Source organism: Camelus ferus, chromosome 15 (assembly GCF_009834535.1).
Source record: "Camelus ferus isolate YT-003-E chromosome 15, BCGSAC_Cfer_1.0, whole genome shotgun sequence".
NCBI lineage: Eukaryota > Metazoa > Chordata > Mammalia > Artiodactyla > Camelidae > Camelus > Camelus ferus.
In genome coordinates, this window is record NC_045710.1 from 13,789,806 (window position 1) to 13,811,174 (window position 21,369).

The 21,369-nt window shown below is 50.8% G+C and overlaps 2 protein-coding genes across 3 annotated transcripts in view; one reads left to right on the forward strand and one right to left on the reverse strand.

Annotated features, from left to right (window-relative positions):
- Positions 1–203: 203 nt before the first annotated feature.
- Positions 204–11,840, forward strand: GDF7 (growth differentiation factor 7). Its single transcript, XM_032497102.1, has 2 exons — positions 204–617; positions 3,444–11,840. The coding sequence occupies exons 1-2, from the start codon at positions 227–229 to the stop codon at positions 4,400–4,402; spliced, it is 1,350 nt and encodes a 449-aa protein (XP_032352993.1). The 5' UTR covers positions 204–226; the 3' UTR covers positions 4,403–11,840.
- A 4,160-nt stretch (positions 11,841–16,000) lies between these two features.
- The window catches only part of LDAH (lipid droplet associated hydrolase), an 82,369-nt gene continuing 77,000 nt past the window's right edge, over positions 16,001–21,369 (reverse strand). Inside the window, exon 7 of one of the 2 annotated variants that reach the window (XM_006179462.3) lies at positions 16,001–19,497. In XM_006179462.3, the coding sequence (XP_006179524.1) occupies positions 19,306–19,497 (192 nt within the window). In that variant the 3' untranslated portion in view covers positions 16,001–19,305. The remainder of the gene's footprint in view (positions 19,498–21,369) is intronic. The other variant, XR_004326168.1, reaches the window with a different exon arrangement.

Sequence of the window (21,369 nt, forward strand, 5' to 3'; positions counted from 1 at the left end):
CCCTGGACTCCGCGTTAGGCCGGAGTAGGGGGCGCGGCGCTTCCGCTCGTGTGTTCAGCAGGGGGCGCTGCTCCGGGCGTTGAGCGGGGGTGGGGTGGGAGAGGAGGGGGGGCCGCAGCTTGCTGCGCACACTTCCCCCATTATTAAACACTATGTTCAAAAGGCGCCGGGGGACTTCCCGAAGCCACGGAGCCCGCGCCGCCCGTCCGCCTGGCCCTTGGAGCCCATGGACCTGAGCGCGGCCGCCGCGCTGTGCCTCTGGCTGCTGAGCGCCTGCCGCCCCCGCGACGGGCTCGAAGCTGCAGTGGTGCTGCGAGCGGCGGGGGCAGGGCCGGCCGAGAGTCCGGGGGGCGGTGGCGGCGGCGGGAGGACCCTCGCTGCGGCCGCGGGCGCCTCCACTGCCCCGGCCGCCGTGGCTCCCGGGCCCCGCGCCGCGCGCCGCGCCGCGGGCTCTGGCTTCAGGAACGGTTCGGTGGTGCCGCACCAGTTCATGATGTCGCTCTACCGGAGCCTGGCCGGGAGGGCTCCGGCCGGGGCAGTCGCTGCCTCCACCTCGGGTTCTGGCCGCCACGGCCACGCGGACACAATCACCGGCTTCGCAGACCAGGCGACCCAAGGTACTCACGCCTCCACTGCGCCCGTCCATCCTGTCAGGTTCTAGGCTGAGGCTACCGTTGGAGCCGTGCCCCTGCTCCATTCCGTTTGGGGGGCTCGGTCCCTACACGTCCCAGCCTCAGGTGTTAGAAGGAAACTTCGCCGAGGTCCGCGCACCCGAACCCGCTGTGCCTGGACTGTGACTAGAGCGGCGGCAGCTCGCGGGGCCCGGCAACAGAGGGCTGATCCCGTCCCTTTGCTGGGTTGACCTGGCCCTGCCGGCCGGCGGGTCCCCTCGAGGAGGCAGGCTGAGTTGGAGAGCCGGAGAAGCAAGGAGGGGGTACGGCTCAGGGGGCCTGCGCAGTGGTAGTGGCGGCGGGTGCTTCCTTGCCGCAGTCTCTGCGGCTCCCAGACTTGGAGGGCCGTACGATGTGGGGAAAACTCGGGAATGCGGGACAAAGCAGGCATCAGACTAAAGTAAATGATTCTGGAGAGGCTGGTGGCATCACTAGGTATGAGGCGGGCCCTTTTCAGCAGGCAATGTCTGGGTGGAGATGTATAATTCTGGGTGTTTGTGCCTTGTGCTGCTCCCGGGGAGCCAGAGGTTGAGGACTCCGTTTTGTTCAGAGGAGAGGAGGGCCAAGGACCGTGCAGGAATGCAGGCCTCTCTCGGACCAAGCGACACCACCTTACTCCATCCTAAGTCCTCCAAAGGTAGGACGTGGGTGAGGCCGCAGTGGTTGGTGTACCTCATCTGGATTTTATTAATCTCTATTGAAGCCATTAAAGCAGACAGATAGGGAAATTTTAACTAATTTCAGGCGGAAATGCAAGTAATTTCAGCCTTAATTCTATCCAGCCAGGGACCCAGAATGGAAGGCAGGAGGAAAAGAAAGGCAAATAGGGCTGGAAAGTAAATGCTCCCGCAGTCTGTGCCCTGCCTGGGAGCCGTTGGGGGCTGAATATTCCTGACCCTAGCCCAGGAAAGCAGGTAGAGGCAGTGCAGTGATCAAATCTCTCACCCCCTCCAACACACACACACACACACACACACACAATGTCTCACAAGCTACTTGATCTGGGATGCAGGGACATCCCAGGCCCAAACAGTCTTATAGTCAGGTGGGAACTTTCAAGCATTCTCTGAGAGCCTGGCATGCCCCATGGACAGGATGCTAGGGTACTTACAGGGAGCCTGAGTCCTGGTGTATAGAGCCAGGGAAGGCCCCAGCACTAACACTGCTGTGTGGACTCCCAGCTGTGGGAGAGTTGGAATGTGCTGGGCCTTAAGCTTGTAGAGGCACCAGATGCTCTTTTTTAGGTTGAGTTATCCTCAGCCTGATCTACATCCTTTCCTGGGGAGCTCTGCTTCGTTGGCAAGGCTAGTAAAGCTGCTTCTCCTTCCTTGCTCTGGAGGGAGGGGATGCAGTGGCAGGACCTTGGAGGTGGGAGAGGCTGCAGAGGAATCACAGAGAAAGTGCTCCAGCAAGCAAGCCCTTGGGAGAAAGCAGTGTGTGTGTGTGTGTGTGTGTGTGTGTGTGTGTGTGTGTGTGTTTTGAAGAGGGGGGTTAGGGAGCACTTGCCCAGTGCCTCTCCTGCTCCCCTTTCCACCCTGAGCCTCAGCTTGGAGTAGGGCTGCCTGAGGTTTCTAGACGTCACCGGCAGCACTCAAACTTCGGACCTCAGGAGTTGATGGCTTGGCATCCGTGGTTGGTGAGCAAATCTCCAGTAGTAGGGGGAGTCTGCACAGTCTCTCCGCGTTTGGGGCAAAACGAAACCATATGACGTTCTTCAAAGGGAGCTCCTTATCTGCTGCTTGGTGGAATTTCAACTTTTTTTTTTCTGAGCCCCAAAAGAAATAAGTGCCCATGACCAGAAATAAAATCCCAAAGCCCGAGATGAGATGTGGCGGAGGGAAAGAATAAGTCTGCGAAGGGACCAGCGGGTAGTGCGGGGAGACCTCACTGGGTCCGCTGCCCTCACGGCAGCAAGGCAATCCCGCGCTGCCTCAGACCCTTCCCAGAAGGTTGCTTGCCCTCCTCTGCCGCTTTTCCCCTCCGTCCGAAGTGGCAGAAGCACTGGAAGAAGCTGAGTCTGGAGTTCACCATCGCGACCAGGAGCTGAGCCGGGCCCCTACCTGGGCCTCAGTTCCCCTCCAGCAAAGCAAAGGGGTCGGATGCACCAAAGGGTCTCTGTAGCCCTGCAGACGCGTTCCCCTTCTGGACAAATCGCTAAGCCCCAGCCTGCATGGGAGACAGTGGCCGGCGGGAGTGTCCAGGCTGGGCTAGGGAAGAGAGGTAGCAGAAGCAGTTTTCAGGGAAAAAGAATCTTCTGTTTTCGCACAACCGGGACTCCGAGGCTCTTTCAGGGGCTCAGTAGGGCGATAAGAAGCAGTCCCCGTACAGAGCGGAAACTCGGGCAGTCAGCCTGATCTCTGGGTCTTAGAAATGCGCCTGCTGGGCCTTTTTCCCGCTACCAGCCCAAAGTCTGGCTTCCGAACTAGTGTTCGAAAAGCCATGGCTTTGGGGCAGGCATAGGAACTGTAGCGGCTTTATGTCTTGGTCTCGGGTGCGGGGGTGCGATAAGTGGCTGTCCGTGGGTTGTCGGGCATCATTTGGCTCGATGAACCAAAGTCCAGGTCCCGATAATGTGGGCAAAGGCTCCCTTTCTTCTGGGCCAGGCTGGCGGCCTTCCGGCTGGAGCGGAGACCCCAGGCGGGCGCCGGCTTCGGCGATCCATGCTCCCACATTCAGGGCAGTTGGGCAATTTGCAGTTAAGAAGCCTCGCGGCCAGGGGTGCCGGCTTCGCTCTTATTCTGCTCTTTCTCTGTCTCTGCTTGTCCCCTTCAGATGAATCGGCAAACGAGACCGGCCAGAGCTTCCTGTTCGACGTGTCCAGCCTCCCCGACACCGACGAGGTGGTTGGCGCAGAGCTGCGCGTGCTGCGCCGCGAATCTCCGGAGCCGGGGCCTGGCAGCTGGACTTCCCCGCTACTGCTACTGTCCACGTGCCCCGGCGCCGCCCGCGCTCCGCGCCTGCTGCACTCCCGAGCCGCCGAGCCCCTGGACAGCGCGCGCTGGGAGGTGTTCGACGTGGTGGACGCCGTGCGGCGCCACCGCCGGGAGCCTCGCGCCACCCTCGCGTTCTGCCTCTTGCTGCGCGGAGTGGCGGGTCCGACGCGGGGCCCGCTCGCGCTGAGGCTGCTGGGCTTCGGCTCACGGGGCGGAGGTGGGGCGGTGGCGGAAGAGCGAGCACTGCTGGTCGTCTCCTCCCGAACGCACAGGAAGGAGAGCCTGTTCCGGGAGATCCGAGCCCAGGCCCGCGCGCTCGGGTCTGCTCTGGCAGCCGAGCCGCCGCCGGATCCGGGACCCAGCATCAGGTCGCAGACGGCAGTAATCAGCGGCCGCAGGCGGCGGCGGACAGCGTTGGCCGGGGCGCGGGCGACGCAGGGCAGCGGCGGGGGCGCGGGCCGGGGCCACGGGCGCCGGGGCCGCAGCCGCTGTAGCCGCAAGCCGCTGCACGTGGACTTCAAGGAACTGGGCTGGGACGACTGGATCATCGCGCCGCTGGACTACGAGGCGTACCACTGCGAGGGCGTCTGCGACTTCCCGCTGCGCTCGCACCTTGAGCCCACCAACCACGCCATAATTCAGACGCTGCTCAACTCCATGGCGCCGGATGCGGCGCCGGCCTCCTGCTGCGTGCCCGCTCGCCTCAGCCCCATCAGCATCCTCTACATCGACGCCGCCAACAACGTGGTCTACAAGCAATACGAGGACATGGTGGTGGAGGCGTGCGGCTGCAGGTAGCACTCGGGCCAGGCCGGGCCAGGGGCCGGGCAACCGCGCCATCAAGGACCTCCTACTGAAGAACAACTGCCGGCCAACCCTGTCACCTAGAGTGAGTGCGAGTCCGAGTCTGGACCGGCGCCCGCACAGAGGAGGGAGAGCGCACGTTCACACAGCAACACTCACACCCACACACTTGTCACTCATGCACACGTTTCCAGTGGAAGCATCTGGAAGCCCTGGGAAGAGAGGACCTGACGCTACCGAATGCCACAGCCACATGTATTTTGCAAACAGATCACCATTGCGCCCACTGCCCCCTTTTGGAGAGAGGATGGTGTTTGCGTTGCTGTTCCAGTTAACTCGCACTAATAGGGTAGAAACGGGTTATGGAACTGGGGGCTTCAGAATGGGGGCACTAAGGGGATACTTGAGTAAGCTTCATCTCACCCCTTTTTGTTTCTGGCCAAATGTGGGTTATGGCAGGCACAGCTGCGGGACTGAGTTACACCTGGAATGGACAGAAGGGCTGTCACAAGTCTTTTCTGAAGGTCTGCGTTGCATCCGGGTCATTTATTGTGGGAAGGAACTGCTGCAAAAAGCCTTATCTTTTTTCCCTTAACTTATAAAATCTAACATGCTCCCTTGATTTTGAAAGGGAACATTTGCCAGAAAGACTGCATCGCGGAGCTTCCCAGATCTCTGCAGAGGTCAGCACCACTTTTTTTTTTTTAATTATTAGTTCCAATTGGGAATGATCTAGAGAATAGAAAAAAGTTTTTTGGGGAGGAAAGTGAAACGGGGGAGAGGTTTTAAACTGCCAGGCTGATCTGATATGTCATTGGGGGTGGGGTGGCACCTGCCAGGTCCTGCAGCTCCTAAGCTGGAGAGAGGAAGTAGTAGTGCCTTGGGCTGTTCAGGAGGAAGCTAGTGTGATGTCAGGGAACGAGAATGGGATGGGGGCACACTGTGGCTTTCCCTAGAGACCTGCCAGGTTTTCCTGAAGAGCTGGGAGGAGGCACTGAGGTGTCCTGGGGTGGGCTCCTGCAGAGGACTGGGGTTTGCCAGGTAGGCACAGCCCCCTCCAAATGGTGCCCTGGGAGTAGCCAACATGTGCTTACGCTTAGCTATCAAGTCTGTGTTGGCTTTTACATGCTTTCACTGTGTTGTTGCTGTAGTTTTTGGCAGTGCGATAGTAATGGGAAGTGAAGCCACACAAAAGTGCTTTTGTGAGATTTCAACTCCCCACAACCCAATGGTTCAGAGCCTAAAGAAGGTCGGCCCCACCCCTCCTTGCTCCATGGAGGAGCATCTGCAACTTGGCTGCCATGGCACCTGCAGAAGGGTGGGGTGTGGGGGCCAGAGGTGGAAACCTATCCCCTAGTCACTGTATTTTGCCCCAAGGAGTCTTGCTGATGGTCGGATTGTCTGCATAAAAGGGAGGTCAAAGATGCCAACCTTCATTATTTTATGTGGTTCATTTCTGCCTGTGAGTCCACTGTAGCCTGTGTAAATGCTTAGGAGGAGGAAGAGAAACAAGTTGGATTCCACCTGTCTGGGGATCCAAGGGCTTCTTTGAAAAACCCTGCAGCCCTCCTGGGTACTCCCGTTTGAGGTTGTGCCGGGCTTTCTCCTTTAGGGTCTCCGAGAGGCATTCATTCTGCCCTTCTTCTCTTGAATACTGAGGTCCAGGATGACTTACACACATTTTAATTCTCAGTGATGACACTCTTAAGAGAGAGAGAGAGAGAGAGAGAGAGAGAGAGAGAGAGAGAGAGAGAGAGAGAGAGAGAGAGAGATCTGAAATATTTAGATACAGCTAATTTACTTAAAGGTCCCACATGAGCTCTTTTTAGCCTTAAAAATTCCCTCAAAGGAGGATAAAACACATTTATGATGTGAATTTATATGCCATTGGCTGTATGAGTAGCTACATATGACCAGAAGATGCAAACTTTCTCTTCAGGTTAAAATAAAAAAATTCCAAAGTGGCTGCCATGGCACACTTCCATCTAGTTTCAGTGGCTGGGCAAAGATGGTGCTGTTACACTTACGGATTTTGCCAGAGAAGCCTCACTCTCCTTTTCTAAACTATGATTTTAATAATGAGTGTGTAGTGGTTGCTCTGATACCTGTCATAATGATGTATTTTTAAAATGGCACGAAAGTATTAAAAGTTGTGCTAGAAGTTTTAGAAAGAGAGCTGAAAAACTAGCTAAGTATTATTTTGGAGAAATTCTAGGATATTTAATATCTTTGGACAAAAGCAAACACTTTGATACTTTCTTAATGACTAGGAAAAACAATTTTGGGAGAAGCACTGTCTTGATTTAGCCTGAGGTTTTCATGGCAGAAAAAAAATGTCCATTTTTTTCCTGTTTCCTCCTGATGGCTGCTTCCATCAAGGTGCGTCGTGTTGTAGGAAGTAGGTGTCTCCCTGCATCCTGAGTCCAGGCTGCACCCCAGAGTGGGGGCTGTTGTCCTTGGTTAGTGACAGCTACTTCGATGGCCCCTAATGCTCTCAGCATATTCTGTATCAAACAAAAAGAATGCCTCCTGGATTTCCTCTGGTGCTGCATGTAACTACCAGGGGCTACCGTGTCCCACTCCTACTCTGCTCAGCCCTCTGGCATCAGAGTTAAAAGTAGGTGAATGGAGAGGATGTGTTTCACTTTGTAAAGATAACAGTAAAAGGACCACCACATGTGGAGGCAGGCAGGATCTTGCTGCTGAGATGTGGATCGAGAAACTTTGTCAAGATGTGGAGAAAAGGATTCTCCCTCCACAGTTGGTAGCACCCTTTACCATCTGTCTTTCTTCTAGGCAGTGGGGAGCAAGGCCAAATCATCCAGCTGGACTCTCCAGTCCCCACGGGTGGGAGAGCTGGTGGCTACCATTAGGGATAGAGTGTCAGGACTGTGAGAGAAGGTAGCCCTCCCCCCTACCTGGGGTCACCAAAGTATTTCTCTTTAAAGTAGGCTGAATTTTCCATTTTGTTGGGGAGAAATCATGCACTGATGGTTGAGCTCATTCAAACCACTCTTTCTGCTAGGAAAAGGAGGGTTTGGCACCCTTCCTTGGGGAGCACAAGCCAGGCCAGCTGGGGCCTGAGAATAGTCGGTGCCGGGTCTGCCAAACATCCACACAGTCTGGTCACTGCTGCTTGAAGCCAGACTTTCGTATTAAGGGAGACCCCCACACTGGCAGGTGGCCATGCCCACCCATGCCCCAATGTTTGCCTGGTTGGATTCTGGCTTTCCAAGCAGTGGCACTGGGTCTTCGGGAGAGGGGGGCAGGCTTTGTCAGCTTAGCTTCGAGAAAGCAGTATTGAGCTGTGCCATTCATCGTGTACATGCTCCCCTGCGCCCTCCTGTCCTGGCATTTTATTGCTGAAGTGGCACAGATGGGAGGGAGAAGAGGGGTGGATTGTGTAGTTGGCCAGTCACCCATCAAACCCAGTGCATGACTTCTCCCCGACAGCTCGTGGGGGTGTCAGCGGGAGCGGAAACTCACCACCAGTGCTCAGGAGAGTACTGACCACCCTGTGGATGTAATCGGAGTGTAATTCAAATCCTGCAAGTCATTTATTCTGTTCGCAATTTCATTCAAACTCAAAGCAGAAAATAACTAGGGACTGTATGTAGACTAATCTTCTTCTTAAAGCTGGGAGAAAAGTTGAATGCTTTCCAAGTGCAGCTTGTGCACAGAAAAATCAGACTCTTCCCTTGCTTGAATGTGGTCTCAGGAAAAAGAGGAAGAGAAAGCACAACAGCCATCTCTGGGCCACAAACACCATCGGGAGGCCTTGCTGATTCTCAGGACATTGAAGCTCCTGCAGGCCCGGAAAGCAGGGCCCACTCATTGGGCCACGGGCCAGGGGGCCTCCTGTGGTCTCCAGGTGGGCTGGGAGGCTCTGGAAAGCAGCAGTCTGTCAGAGGGGACTGAGCGTTGGCCATGTCCTCTCAGAGAGGGTCCGGATTGGGGAGGAAGTGTCAGCAGCAGAGCAAACCCAGCAAACAGCAGCAGTTAGAGGATGCTGAGAGTGGGAAGTAGCTAGATCCCTTCGAGGGGTGTACGTGGCACTGGGGCCCGAGCCCACTGTGGGCTTCTTGTGCCCAGGACTGACCAGCCCCACACAGCACAGCCCGCCTGCAGGAAGGCCGCTCCCCAAGGCATTTCCTGCGAAGTCTAGCTTCAAAATAGTCTAGAAGTCCTGGGCATCACCTCTCTGCTCAGAGCTTCAACTTCTGCTCCTGTAAAATGAGGAGCTCTCCAGTCCTGTGGTTCTGGGATTCTCCTTTGTCCAAAAAGCCCATTCACATCATTCAAAGGCAGAGCACATGTGATTTCCTGGAAAAGGTTCCCTCCGACTCAGTCCCAGAGCCACTCTAGCAAATGCTGCAGCTCTAGTTTCTGTGTGTGTGTGTGTGTGTGTGTGTGTGTGTGTGTGTGTGTGTGTGTGTGTTCATTAGACTCTTAGCCTCCATTGGTACTTCCTGGATGTCACTTTGATTTCTTCCTGGAGCAAGGCAGGTGCAGGGGAGGCAAAGATCTCGGGTGTAGGGCTCAGCTCACCAAAGCCATGACCTTTCTCAGGTTGTGTCCCAGCTGAGGGCTCTGCCAGCCCAGCTGGAGTTGACACGGGGCTGGGGAGAGCCACACTCGGGCTGAGGCTGTTCTGTGGCCCAGTCCTGGGAAGGCTCCCATGCTGCTGGTGCCTCCATGGGAGCAGAGGAAAGGAAAGGCCATGCCTGGTCAGCAGCCCAGTCAGGGACCCGGGGCTGTCCCAGAGCCCCTAGATGGGGCAAGCAAGCCTGTCTAAGGGTGAGCTGCTCTGTAAGGTCCCACCCGCCCCTTAGCCCCCTCACTGCTGTGCCCATGTCTGGCCCAGCTTGCCGGGGGAGCAAGCCAGGAGCAGGCACCAGGAGAGCTTCTCTTCCTCTTCTCTTTTAGGCCCTGGAAAATGGTGGCAGAGCGCAACACTCAGAAACACTAGAAGGGAGGAGTCAAAAAGACGTTATTTCTGGTTTTTCAGTCAGCGCGGCCTTTTGTACCTGGAGCCTTCCAGCCCTTTCCTGGAGCAGCCTTCTTCCCCACTTTGTGCTGCTCTGGACTTTAATCTGCACCCAGAGCTTAAAACTGCACGAACAGCTATCTCTCAATGAGGATCCAGGCGAGAGAAGCCTGTTCTTTCCAGGATGGCCACACTCAGTCTGCGGCGAGCCACCTGCGTGGATGTGGCTGTGGGGAGAGGGTTGGAAGTCGGCCTAGTCAATCAGTGGGGGCGGTGGAGGACTTGACCTTGGCCACGTGAGCTCTGGTCACTCATTCACGGCTGCTCTTCTGCTAGTTTAAGGCAGTGCAAAACCTCTTACGCTTCTTTCTAAGTCCACCATGGGATGTGAAATCCATCGTCTAGGAAAACAAGCAAAAGCTTGCAGTGGGTAAGTCAGTCCCAGGCACCTTCAGGCCTGGCAGTGCAGACCTTCTGGACACGGACAGCTCTTTCACTTTTGTATTTCTTTTTCACAATTTTTTAAAGATGTAGGCGAACAGGAGTGTGGTGGTATGGTGGCCAGAGGTCTGGCCAGGCAGGTGGTGGGCCAGTGGCTGTCTTCTTTGTAGCCAGTTCGTTTCATCTCTGTGCTGTTGCATCTGACCAGCAGTTACTGCCTCAGGAGGCGGCGGGGCCGAGGCTCTTGTTCTCAGCCTAGACCCCGCTCAGGTGCTTGGCTGCCAGCATCTAGAACCTCAGTGGATCCTTCTAGGGCTGAGGTGTGCTCGGGGCTGACAAAGACAAGACTCCCACCCTGTCAGGCTTATTCACAGGAGTCCTGCTGACACACCCATCTGAAGCACACAGGCTGCACTTCCCATGAGGACGCTCCCTGGGCTGCAGGGTGGAGAGGGGCGGACTCCTTCTGGTGGTTCAGTGCAGCTGTCCACCGCTTGTACCTCCTCTTTCCGATGAGCCTGGCTTCTCTCAGACCTCTCACCCGTGAGCAGCCCTAGCCTGGATTTTTCAGTGAGGTGCGTGATTCTGAAAAGCAGTGACAAGGTATGTTGAAGGCCTTTCCTTGTCTGCCTGTTTATTTCTGAGTGACTGACAGCTGCTAAGGGCAGAAAGATACATGTGTCCTGGTGGCTTGGGGCTGCAGTAACTTGGCTTGAGGAAGGAGTGCACCCACAAGCAGAGCATATTTCTTTGCAACTTATATTTCCGGATCAGGACCTGTCAGAGTCAAAGCCAAGTCAGCCATTCAGCATTCTGTTTAGAAAGTGATGATACGGTTCAGGGAGAAAGCAAGCTCGTGATAAAACGCGTTTTCTGGCTGGGAAGTACTCAAGCCCCAAGCCAGAAACAGAGGCTCTGCAAAGGGGAACTTCTCTGTCCTTCTCCACCGGGACCCGTCATGGATTGAACACGAGCATCCTTAGAGTAATTGTTTTGTTTTCCTTTGCTTTGTTTTTGGTATTTCACTTTATACTGTAGCACGGACAACTTTTATGTTTTTTACGACAAAGAATCATGAGTCACTTTAGGTCTTTTAGCTACAAGTATTTCACCCCAAATGAAAAGTTAATGATTTTTTTAATAAGGATTTTTAACGATTTTGTACCTGTCCTTCAGCAGATGACAAGAGGGGATTCTGAAAAGTTTTGGGGGAAATTTTTTTTTTTAATATATAAAGAAGCAACTCTTCTCACTGTGAAGGTTTCTGCAGAACTCCCGTACCAGCTTGCAGTGCAGTGCTGTTTGAGCTGGCCCTGGGTGGGCATCAGCATCTGACACAAGGGGGACCCTGCCCCTTAACAGACACACGCATTCCAGCTCCAGGGCTGTGATGTTAAGGAAATGGGCCATCACAGCTCAATAACACAGCATCCCCTCAGCAGCTAAATACACAATTAGTTGTTTGAAGGGATAGGTAGAAGGCCCTTTCATTTTGCAATGACACTCAATTTCTCAGCTTGGCTTGATAGTAAGATGTGAAAGAGGGTGAGGTTTTTAAACCCATTTAACACAAGCTGGATTCTCCTTTGTCGCCTGTCTTCCAGCTCTGGTTCGGCCAGAGCAGAACGCTGAGGCTTGGGGACTGGAGACCGGGCCTTCTCCCCGCTGCCCAGCTTGGCCATTTGGGCCGTAGGAGCTGACGTCGTGAGCGCTGCCCCCGAGCCCAGGCCAGCTGGCGGGGAGCTCAAGGGCAGGTACAAATCCACTGTGTATATGTATTCTCAAATTTAAATAGATTGTACATATTGAAATGTAAATGAACTGTAAAACAGCAATCTCTATTTTTCTTGACAATTACATAGCAGTATATATTTGTTAAACACACTTGTGTACGCTTCATTAACCGTTTAAATATTTTGTACAGATAAGTTGATTAAATATTTTATTGATAACACTGCCCCTGACTGGTCTTTAGAGGACTGCTTTTGACTTGTCATCTGGCATTCCCGGGTTAGTCTACTCCTGCTCCTGAACACAAAGAACAGTGTGTTGAGGCCTCAGGAGTGACTACACTGAAACAGGAGGCGCTGGGCCCAGGAGTCTTGATGCTGACTGCTCCTCCCCCTCGAAACACCTCGGGCGCTAACGTGGAGTCGTCCGGGAGGATGGGGGCCCCAGGCGTGAGGCTGCTGCTCCCTGGGTCTTTGTGACTGGTGTGACACCGCATAGGACACAGTCTGCAGCCCCACACTGTGCGAAGCCACTGCACAGGTAGAAGAATCAAGCTTGCGCTGCGGGGGAGAAGGGGTCAAATGCAGTGGAAAACACGTCCTTTTCAGAAAACAAGCGCTGGTGTTTGTAATGAGGGATGACTGTCGTTCCAAACACAGTGTGAGTGGAAAGGTGCTCCGTTTCCAGGTATCTCAGGCTGCTGGAGGATCCATCTCACTGCAGAATGCATGGGTTCTCCCTCTCTGGAGGCTGCACGGTTGTGTCTCTGAATTCCGAAGGCATATGCCTAACTGCAGCAGCTCCCTCTGCAAGGTCCATTCCGTATTTTAGGGAAACCAACAAAGTTCTGCAGCAGATTTGACAGGGCACTTTGTACTTTTCTCGGCAAGTACAATGATCTGTGCTCAGTGACACCATCTGGGCTCCTTCGGCATCTCTCCTAGACTGGGCAGGAAAGGACTGACCACCGGCCTTCTCCTGCTGACCCAGCTCTCATAGCTGACTTTTTCCTATAGGAGGAGGAGAAAGCTGTTTCACCTGTTCCTGAGGATTTCTGGGAGAGGGTTAGCAATGGAGCAGCAGTTGTGGGAAGATGACAAGGACTTGCCCTCACTAATGAGTTGTCCCCAGGATTACCTCCTTTGGGATATGGATCAGGCCAGGGTGACCCACCTTTTCACAGAGCGATGGCAGCACATGGCCACTGTAGTCATGTCCCTGCAGTCTTGTGTCTTCTTCTGGTGAAAAGGAAATCAAGAAATTCTGCTCCCTTTTTGCTTCTTACTTTCATTACTTCTAAAGGAATCTCTTTGGAAGAAAAACATGTTCACCTTTCAACTAACTTGCTTGGTAGGTAGTTGTAAATGCATGAGCTCTCAGACCCTGCCATCGAGAAGTTAAGTCTTGCATTGCTTTGCTTCTAACAATCCTTGGTCAGGGTCTGTTTTCTTATTTTTCACTCTCCACTTGACCAACCCCAGCATTCTGTGGTTAGGGGATCACACTTTCAGTTGAGAAGGGATATTTACAGGGAGAAAAGAAAATCGGCAACATTTAATATTTTATCCTATTTCCCAAACGCTGATGAAAGATGGTCTAAAGGCCCTGCAATGACTGATGCTAGAAAGAGGTGCAGATTGAGTTCTCCACTCCCCCGGCCTTGGTATGCCCTGGAATGCCCACTGCCTGCTCATGTCCAGGCAGGCCGAGGCAGATGCCTCCAACTGCTGCCCTGCTGAGGGCGGAGCTGTCTGGCTTGGTTTTGGATGCCTTGTGTTCCTGTGCCCCTGGGAAGCGTACACTTCTCTGCTCAGAAGGAACAGTGATCTGGGGAGAAACTTGTCCGTTATGACGTGTCACCAGCGTGCAGCCACCGACCTTGAGGCTGGGGTGTCGGCTGAGGCCTAATCACATGCAGGTGTGCGGCCCTCCAGCCGAGCCAGCGGGGGTGGGGGTGGCCCAGATGTTCTGCGGAGCCCAAGCAGGGTGGATTTGCAGGGGCGGGATCTTGGTCCCTCCGTGAGGGAGGGAGGCCCTGCAGGTGCACCCGCATCCCTGGCTGTCATGGACGCCCAGTCACAGGGTCACATTCCCACCCCAGGGAAGAGGAATTTTCCCAGAGACTTACCCAGCAAGGAAGTCTGTCCCAGTGTGGGGAGGTCAGCCCAGGCCCCTCTGCCAGAATGTCTGAGGAATGCAATACAAAATGAAAAGGCTGTGCTGTCCCAGAGCGGGGTCTCTTGTATTGTCGCTGTAATTCCCACTTGGGGTGCCACATGGGGTTAGCGCTCGACAAATGATAACCACATATTTGGTAGTTATTAATACCCAAACTCCAGAGGTTTTCTAATCATAGGAGAATGGAAGTAACAGTTGCAGCCGGACGGGACAGGAAGAATGGGCCACGGTGTGCAGTGGCCTTGCTAGTGTCAGAAAGTGAACAGTCGACGTCCCGGAATCTCTCTGACCCAGCTGTGCACAGAGCGGTGGGGGAAATGCTTAAAGGATAAAAGAGCAAGTGTCACACTGCCATTTGCACATGCAGTTTTGAGGGACAAGGAGACCCAGTGATGTGATGCCCTGGGAGTCTGACGAATGGAGGGAATTCTGTTTCTTGAGAGTGTGCTATTAGGTATGGCAGCAACTTTGATTAATTTAGATAAAACATTTATTGAATATTCTATGTGATGGGCCCTATCCCCTGAGAATACAGAGATGACTAAGATACAAGTCCCATCTCTTAGGACTCTCCTTTTAAGGGCAGGAAGGAGTGTTGATGGTGGAGTGGGAGGATAAAAACATAATTCCTACAGTAATGATGAGTACTTCTATAGAGACATGGCCAGGGGACCGTCTCTATCGGCTCAGAGGGAGGGGGAGAGAGAGGGGGCACTGCCCTGGGAGGCAGAAGCAGCTGGTATTTTGGGCCAAGCCTCCAGGGGGTGGGGTAGAGGCACAGGCACTCTCACAGCCGGAGCAGTCGATCCCAAAGGTTCTGGGGAGCCACCAGAAGCGAGTGCATCAGAAGCACCAGGTGGCCGTGGCAGAGCTGCAGAGATCAGAACATGGGACTCAGCCTCAGCTCTGACCCCCACATGCTGGCTTTCCTCCCGCCATCCACTGCCTGATGTCCCCATGCCCCCTCCAAACCTGTTTCATTCTTTAAGACTACTCCGTTGTTACCAATATCTACTTTGAACTTCCCCTAACAGCCCGGCCCTCGGGTGCCCTTCCCAAAACTCCCTTCCCCAACCTTCTGCTCTTGCTAGGCTGCCCACTGTTGCCTCCAGGAGGCAGCATGATGCCATGGAAAGGAACGGGTGAAGCCATGGCTCTGGAGCAGAGGCCTGCACTTGAACCCCAGCCGTCACTCAGTAGCTGCGAGGTCTGGAGCAAGGACCCCCTTGGCAGCTTCGTGGTAATCTGTCAAATGGCACCCCAGTTCTACCCATCTTTTGGCACCAGGTGCAGCCTCCTCCTCCTCTCCCTCCAGGAGTTTTCTCTTTACAGAACTATGGCAACCCGGAGCCTTCTCCGGCCCTCACCCGTTTTGCTCTGGGGATGCCTGCAGTCAGCTGGAAGAGGACAGACCATGTCCCACACTGGCTCCCCACCTGGGCCAATGTGATCACTCACCTACGCCTCCAGGAGGCAGAGGCAGGAATCTTAGCCCCTTGGAAAGGGAAATCTCTTCTGTCCTCAGCACTACCACAGGAGAGCTTCAGCCTTAAGGCCTCAGAGGTACAGCTGTTCACAGAGCATGCTTAGCCCCAGGCACTGCTCGCTCCTTCAGCCCACCCCAAGGGAAGGAGCAGTCCAAGTATGTCCTCGTTTCTCTGGCAAGAGAAGCCCAGGAACAAAGATGATGTCTTGTGCTGTTTAAGAAATGCTTGGCTTCCTACACCTTTTCTAAATGACTGTAAGCTCCTTGAGGAGATGTTTGAGTATCTTGGGCTTTGTGAGAGGCCTGCATGGCCTGGGGTCAGATAGCTGCATCAGGTGAGCAAGTGTTCCCCTCCTTTACCAATATGAACCAGAAACGCTAAGACTGCAAGAATCGTTTCAGGCTGGGTGAAACAACACACAACCTGGGATATCAAGGGTTCATCCACTGCACCAAAGAGAAGAGATAGGCATCATTTAATGGAGCATCTACCATAAGCCAGACAGGGTGCTAAATGCTATATGTAAGACCTCATTTGACCCCATTAAAGACAATAAGAAACCCTCCCAAAGTCTAAAAGCTAAAGAAAGTACTTTCATAGATGAAGGCCAGCAGGGGACTGGAGGAGTGGGCTCAGGGGGGTTAAGCCTCTGTAACATCACAAACCTAGTAAATGAAAGATCCAGGATTTGAACTCTGGTCTTCATTTACTTCCTAGATGAAGTAATTCACTTTCTGGAAGAGAAGCAATAAGAGACAGATGCAGAAAGAGAGAGCATTTTTTTTTTTTAATATTTATCTTTAAAAATTCCAAAATCATCTCAAACTTAGAAAAAAGTTGCAAGTACAAAGAACATTTTTTTTCCCTCTGAACCATTTGTAAGTAAATTGACATGATGCCTCATGGCTCCCAAACATTTCAGTGTGTCTTCAGCACAAATGAGGACATTCTCCTACACACCCACAATACAACCATGGGAACCAGAAAATTAACATTGATCTCTTACTCCCAGTTAATCTTTAGATCCCACTCAAGGATGTTTTGTAAATTGTCTCAACAATATTTTTTTCAGTAACAGAAACATCTAATCCAGGATCAGGTGTTGCATTAAGTTGTCATGTCTCCTCCAGTAGGAATTAAATTTAATTTTAATATAAGGTAGGATGAAGAAAAATCAAGACTTGGAGGTCACTGGCTCTCCAAGGGTTGAGTGAAGAGGCCACTAGTGAGACAGCCGCTGCCTTGAACATCTGGCCATGAGAGCCACAGGGGCTGCCTCTGGAGATTCTCCCCCACGGCCCAGAGCAGACTGGGAGCAAACGTGGGTACCAGTCATGATTCCCGCACTAGATAAGCCCAGGAGAAGTTATTAGATGTTTGACAAGGACCATGCAAGTGGCTGACTGGGAGATACAGGCAGAAGTGCTTCTGGAAAATGGATTTCATCCACTGCTTACCAAATAGTCCTTAGTTTATTTTTTATTATGATGATTTTCATAATAACAGTTACTAATATAGCCAATCTTTATTGAGAAGATACTCTTGGTCAGGCATTGTGCTCAATAAATGCTTTCATTTTATCAACCCACTGACTTCTTCCAACGATATGGTGTACGTATTATTACTATTAACTCTATCTTATAATTGAGGACACTGAGGCATGGAGAAATTAGATGAGGTTGTCTAAAACACAGACGGTAAGGCCTCCAAAGTCCACATACCTTATTACCTCATGCATATACATGGAAACATTTTTAATTCCTAATGAAGTAAAATGAACTTCGTCTCCTGAAATCTGATTCTTTGTTCTCTAAAAGAAGCATTTTCAATTTAACAGAGAGACTCTGACCTGAGTCTAACTCAGGAGAATGGACCTCTCCTCCCTGCAACATACAGAGATTAGGCCAGGCAAGGTCACAAAGTACGGATAAAACACTTATTTCAAGGGGTGGGGAGGGTATAGCTCAGTGGTGGAGCACATGCTTAGCATGCACGATATCCTGGGTTCAATCCCTAGTATTTCCATTAAAAAAAATTTTTTTTAATGTATTTCAAAAATTCACTTGGTGCTTAGATGATAAACAGAAAGTAAGATCTAGTATATTTTACTTTATCATTTTACATCTTATCATTGTTTAAGCTCTGGTAAACTTTGGTTTAGCCGATATAATTTCATACACATGGATTTTTGAAATATGAAGTAATGTTGTAAAATAGCACTTAAAGAAAAACTGAGGGTGTTACTCTTTATTCCAGTAGGCACGATTTCCCCAGTACTTGCTTAAGTGCTTCAGGTTAGTACTACTGAACATCTCCTGTATGTAAGGCACTTCAAGCCATGAGTCCCAGCCCCTAACATCAGATTTCTAGAAGGCCTCCCCACACAGATGGCAATAAGGACTTTGTATGCAGCCTTGTGTCAACGGCTTATACATCTGCTGGCTCCTTTCTGGGGCCAAGAGCACTCCTTGTCTGGAGCTTGGCTCCTCCCCTCTAAGAAGTCATTTGCTCTGATGCAGAAGCCACGCCAAAGGATTGTAACTCATTCAATGCTTACCATTGGGCTGGCAGCATATCAGAGCTGAATCTTTCATTGGGGGGCTTTAGGTTTGGAGAAGAAGGACAACATCCTATTGTCCTTCAGGAATGATAACACCATGAGGGATTTCTTCTAGGAGAAAATGGAATGTGTCTATCATCAACTGTCTCTGCAGTCAGTGGGATTTATTGGCTCCTAAGGTCCCAGGATTGAGTCAACTTCGGGAAGGAAGCAATATCATTAGCTCACTCTAGGTCAGAGAACAAGCTTCTTTGCTGGGCCTCAGTGCGTCCAGAGTGTGAATTCACATAATTTAATGGCTTGTTTTGGTTCATTAGTAAAACAATTTCTTTCCAACTAACAAAGCTAATGCAGAAATGGAGATTTTATTTATGTTAATTCTCTATTCAGCAATTTAAAGATGCCCATTCAAATTTTACTTACTAGAAGGTTTTCAGAAGAAAAGAATCATAACGTAGCTAACAATCTTTCCTCAATGTCTATACAGTACTTGGCTCACTGCTGGTCCTCAATGGCGTCTGACTGAAAAAAAATCACAGAAGGGACAACTGTATGTGGCAGGTACAGGGTTGATTTGGGACAGCCCAGTGCCTCCCTATTCTGGCTCTGGAGAAGAGGAGCTTGCAGGGAGCTCACGACCAGAACTTGTGGGCTGTCTGTGGAGGAAGGCATAGTTGGGAGCCTTCAATGACTCTTATTAGTTGTTAATTGACCAGAGGAATGTCTGACGAACTTTATTCCATGCCTAATGCACACTCCTCAGGGAAGGAGACAAGCAGTGCTGCCCCTGACACTGGCTCTGCTTGGGCTTGTGTCATTGGTAGCCAGACAAAAGGCTGACTGGTGGTTTGTGACATGTTGCAAGGTAGAAACAGGCAGGGTATGCAGGCTGTCCTGGTATCCAGTCTGATTCTGATGATCTCAGCCGAGACCTATGCAAAGTTAGTCTGGGCTGATCTTCAGCTTCTGTCCTTAAGAGGGACCCGGGGCCACAGCCAAGATCCACTGCTCGTCACTTCCTGCTCCTAGAACTTGAGTGTGTCCTTCCCACGATCTCACACACTTCACATACCCAGCTACACACACTGAACGTTCACTGGTCCCTTTACATTTTCTACTAGTAAGTCTTTCATAATTTTCTTTAGGAGAGCCTATTCTACATTGTAACTCAATTAAAATCAACCAAATTTTTAGATTTCTTTTTGCCTGCAAGGATCCTGCCTACCAAAATAAACTGTATGGTGTCACCGGGCATCTCGTGAAAACATAAGAGAACTTGTTCAGATCACTGCGTTCCCTGAGTCTTGGAAAATGTGTTGTTAATCCTCTGGGCTGTTTCATCAACTGTGTTTACTTCAGTCTGTAGCATGGGGAGCTGGGAGCTGCTAGTTTTTAAGCCAAGGGGTTCTCACTTTTTTTCTCTTCTAAAATCGAACATTAAAATTAAATATCTACCCACTAAATATACTACTCTATGTACTAGCTGTCAGTGCTTGTTTCCTTGTGTCAGTATTTATATTTCAGACAGATCATCCTTTAGCCACTCAGCTACCATGTCAGCCATTTCCTGATAAAAATGTAAGACAAAAGCATGAGGTATTTTTTTCTCACAGAGTCGAATATCTCCTTCTGGAAAGTCTTTCTTTATGTCTTCATAGTACTCTGTTGGACACCAAGAATCCATGGTGCCATAGTAAAATGTAAGCTAGAAGACAAGACAAAAACATTTTATTAGAAACCACTTTCCTCTCCCAACAATGGATATGACACCAGCAACCTGCAATGCTTTGAAAACAGCCCCTGCACCTTGCCCTGGAAGCTAAGTCCCAAGACTCTCTCCAGAGAGTGGCTCTCTCAAGGCAGTGAGACTTCAGGGTTTATGGGAGTGATCTTGGCATCTGATGGCAAGAAATCCATGTACAGAGAGCCTTGTGTGATACATCACCCATGATTCACTAAGAGGGCAAAGCTGTGTCTGCTGGGGTTGGGATGTGTCTGCTGGGGTTGGGATGGATGCTGGAGAGATGGCAGATGAGGGCAAGGAAAAGTTACTGAGACATAATCACTGAGTGACCAGTAACCATTCACTGTACACTTAATAGTTTTTCATATAGCTACATGATACACATTTGGTACAGGGACATGTTTGTCGAATGTATGCAAAGATGAATCACATGGACTCAGGCTTCTCAATGCAGCAGAAGAAATGTGATCAGACTCCTGAGACAGTGACATTCCTCCAAATAGGCTCCATGTAGCAGGAGAGTATGCTGACTCAGTGGGGAGGTGTTATAATCGTATTTCAGGTGATAGCAAGCAGGCTGGATGGAGACAGAGCTACCTTTGAGGCATTACTAAGACCCTTATTGAATACTGATCTGTACTAGCCCCTTACACACACACACACACACACACACATTCATGCACACACATGTTTGTATGTGTATATACATATACAAATGTGTATAAATGCATACATGTGTATGTATGTATGGGCATATAAGCACATCACACACATGTATATGTAAATATGCATATATGTATGTATATTTATGTGTATATACAAAAATACATTTATAAGTATATACACATACATATCTGTCCCTGTCTAGCTCTAAGTTGCTACTCTTCACTGAAAAACTGCATTCTACTTGTGTATTAAAAAAAAAAAAGGCAGCAAAAGTGAGACCTTATTCAGAAGAGTACACACTGGTAATTTCTACAAAAAAAAAACAAAACACTAAATTTTAAGGCCCCTCTGACATCTGTTATCACTGAAAAAAAGTTATGCCTGGCTGCAGCCCTCAAGTGGCTAGTTACAGCCACTAGTAGTTTCTGTAACACACCAAATTTGCTCATTCATTGAAATACTTATTCATTGATCTGTTTGGCAAATACTTATTGAGCATTTACTCTGCATTTGGAAAACAGATAAAAAGACAGTCTCTGGAGGGGGAAGGACAGGAGGCACCACGTACACAAGACCATTTGCCCTGATGAGGGTACCCGGTGGGAATCAGTGGGAAGGAAATGTTCCCCAAGACACTGATGCCCAAGTTGAGTCTTCAAGTTGGGGAGCACACTGTGGGGAGCATACTAAGCAAAACAAAAAGTACGAAGGAGTATGGCCTCCTTGGGAATTGGAAGTAATTAAAATTGGCTGGAGTACAGGTGGAGGGAGATAAGGCTGGAGAGGCAGAGAGAGATCAAGTCATAAGCAGCCTCTGGTCCACAATAAGGGGGTTGTACCTTGTTCTGAAGTCCACAGGAGCTAACAAAAGACTTCACACAAAGAAGTGACAAGATTAAGTCTGTATGGTAGGAAACTTACTTGGGCCACAGTGATGGAGAGAGAGTGCAGAGCAGAGGCGGGAGGAGGATGTGCACGATGTGTGTTATTGCCCATGGGATAATTTTACTCTATGGACCATTAAATCCATTACCTGAATATGGACAGGTGAGATTACTCATATAAAAACGTCAGCCTTTATTACAGTAACATTACGATGTAACTAATATTTCAAGAGATAGTTAAAAAACACTTTAAGGAGGAAAATATTTAACGTAGTACACCAGA

Excerpts from the sequence above, each read along its gene's own strand:
- GDF7 (XM_032497102.1), top strand. The coding sequence starts at position 227 with ATGGACCTGAGCGCGGCCGCCGCGCTGTGCCTCTGGCTGCTGAGCGCC. Across the intron at positions 618-3,443 it reads CGCAGACCAGGCGACCCAAG|ATGAATCGGCAAACGAGACC; the intron begins GTACTCACGCCT and ends TGTCCCCTTCAG.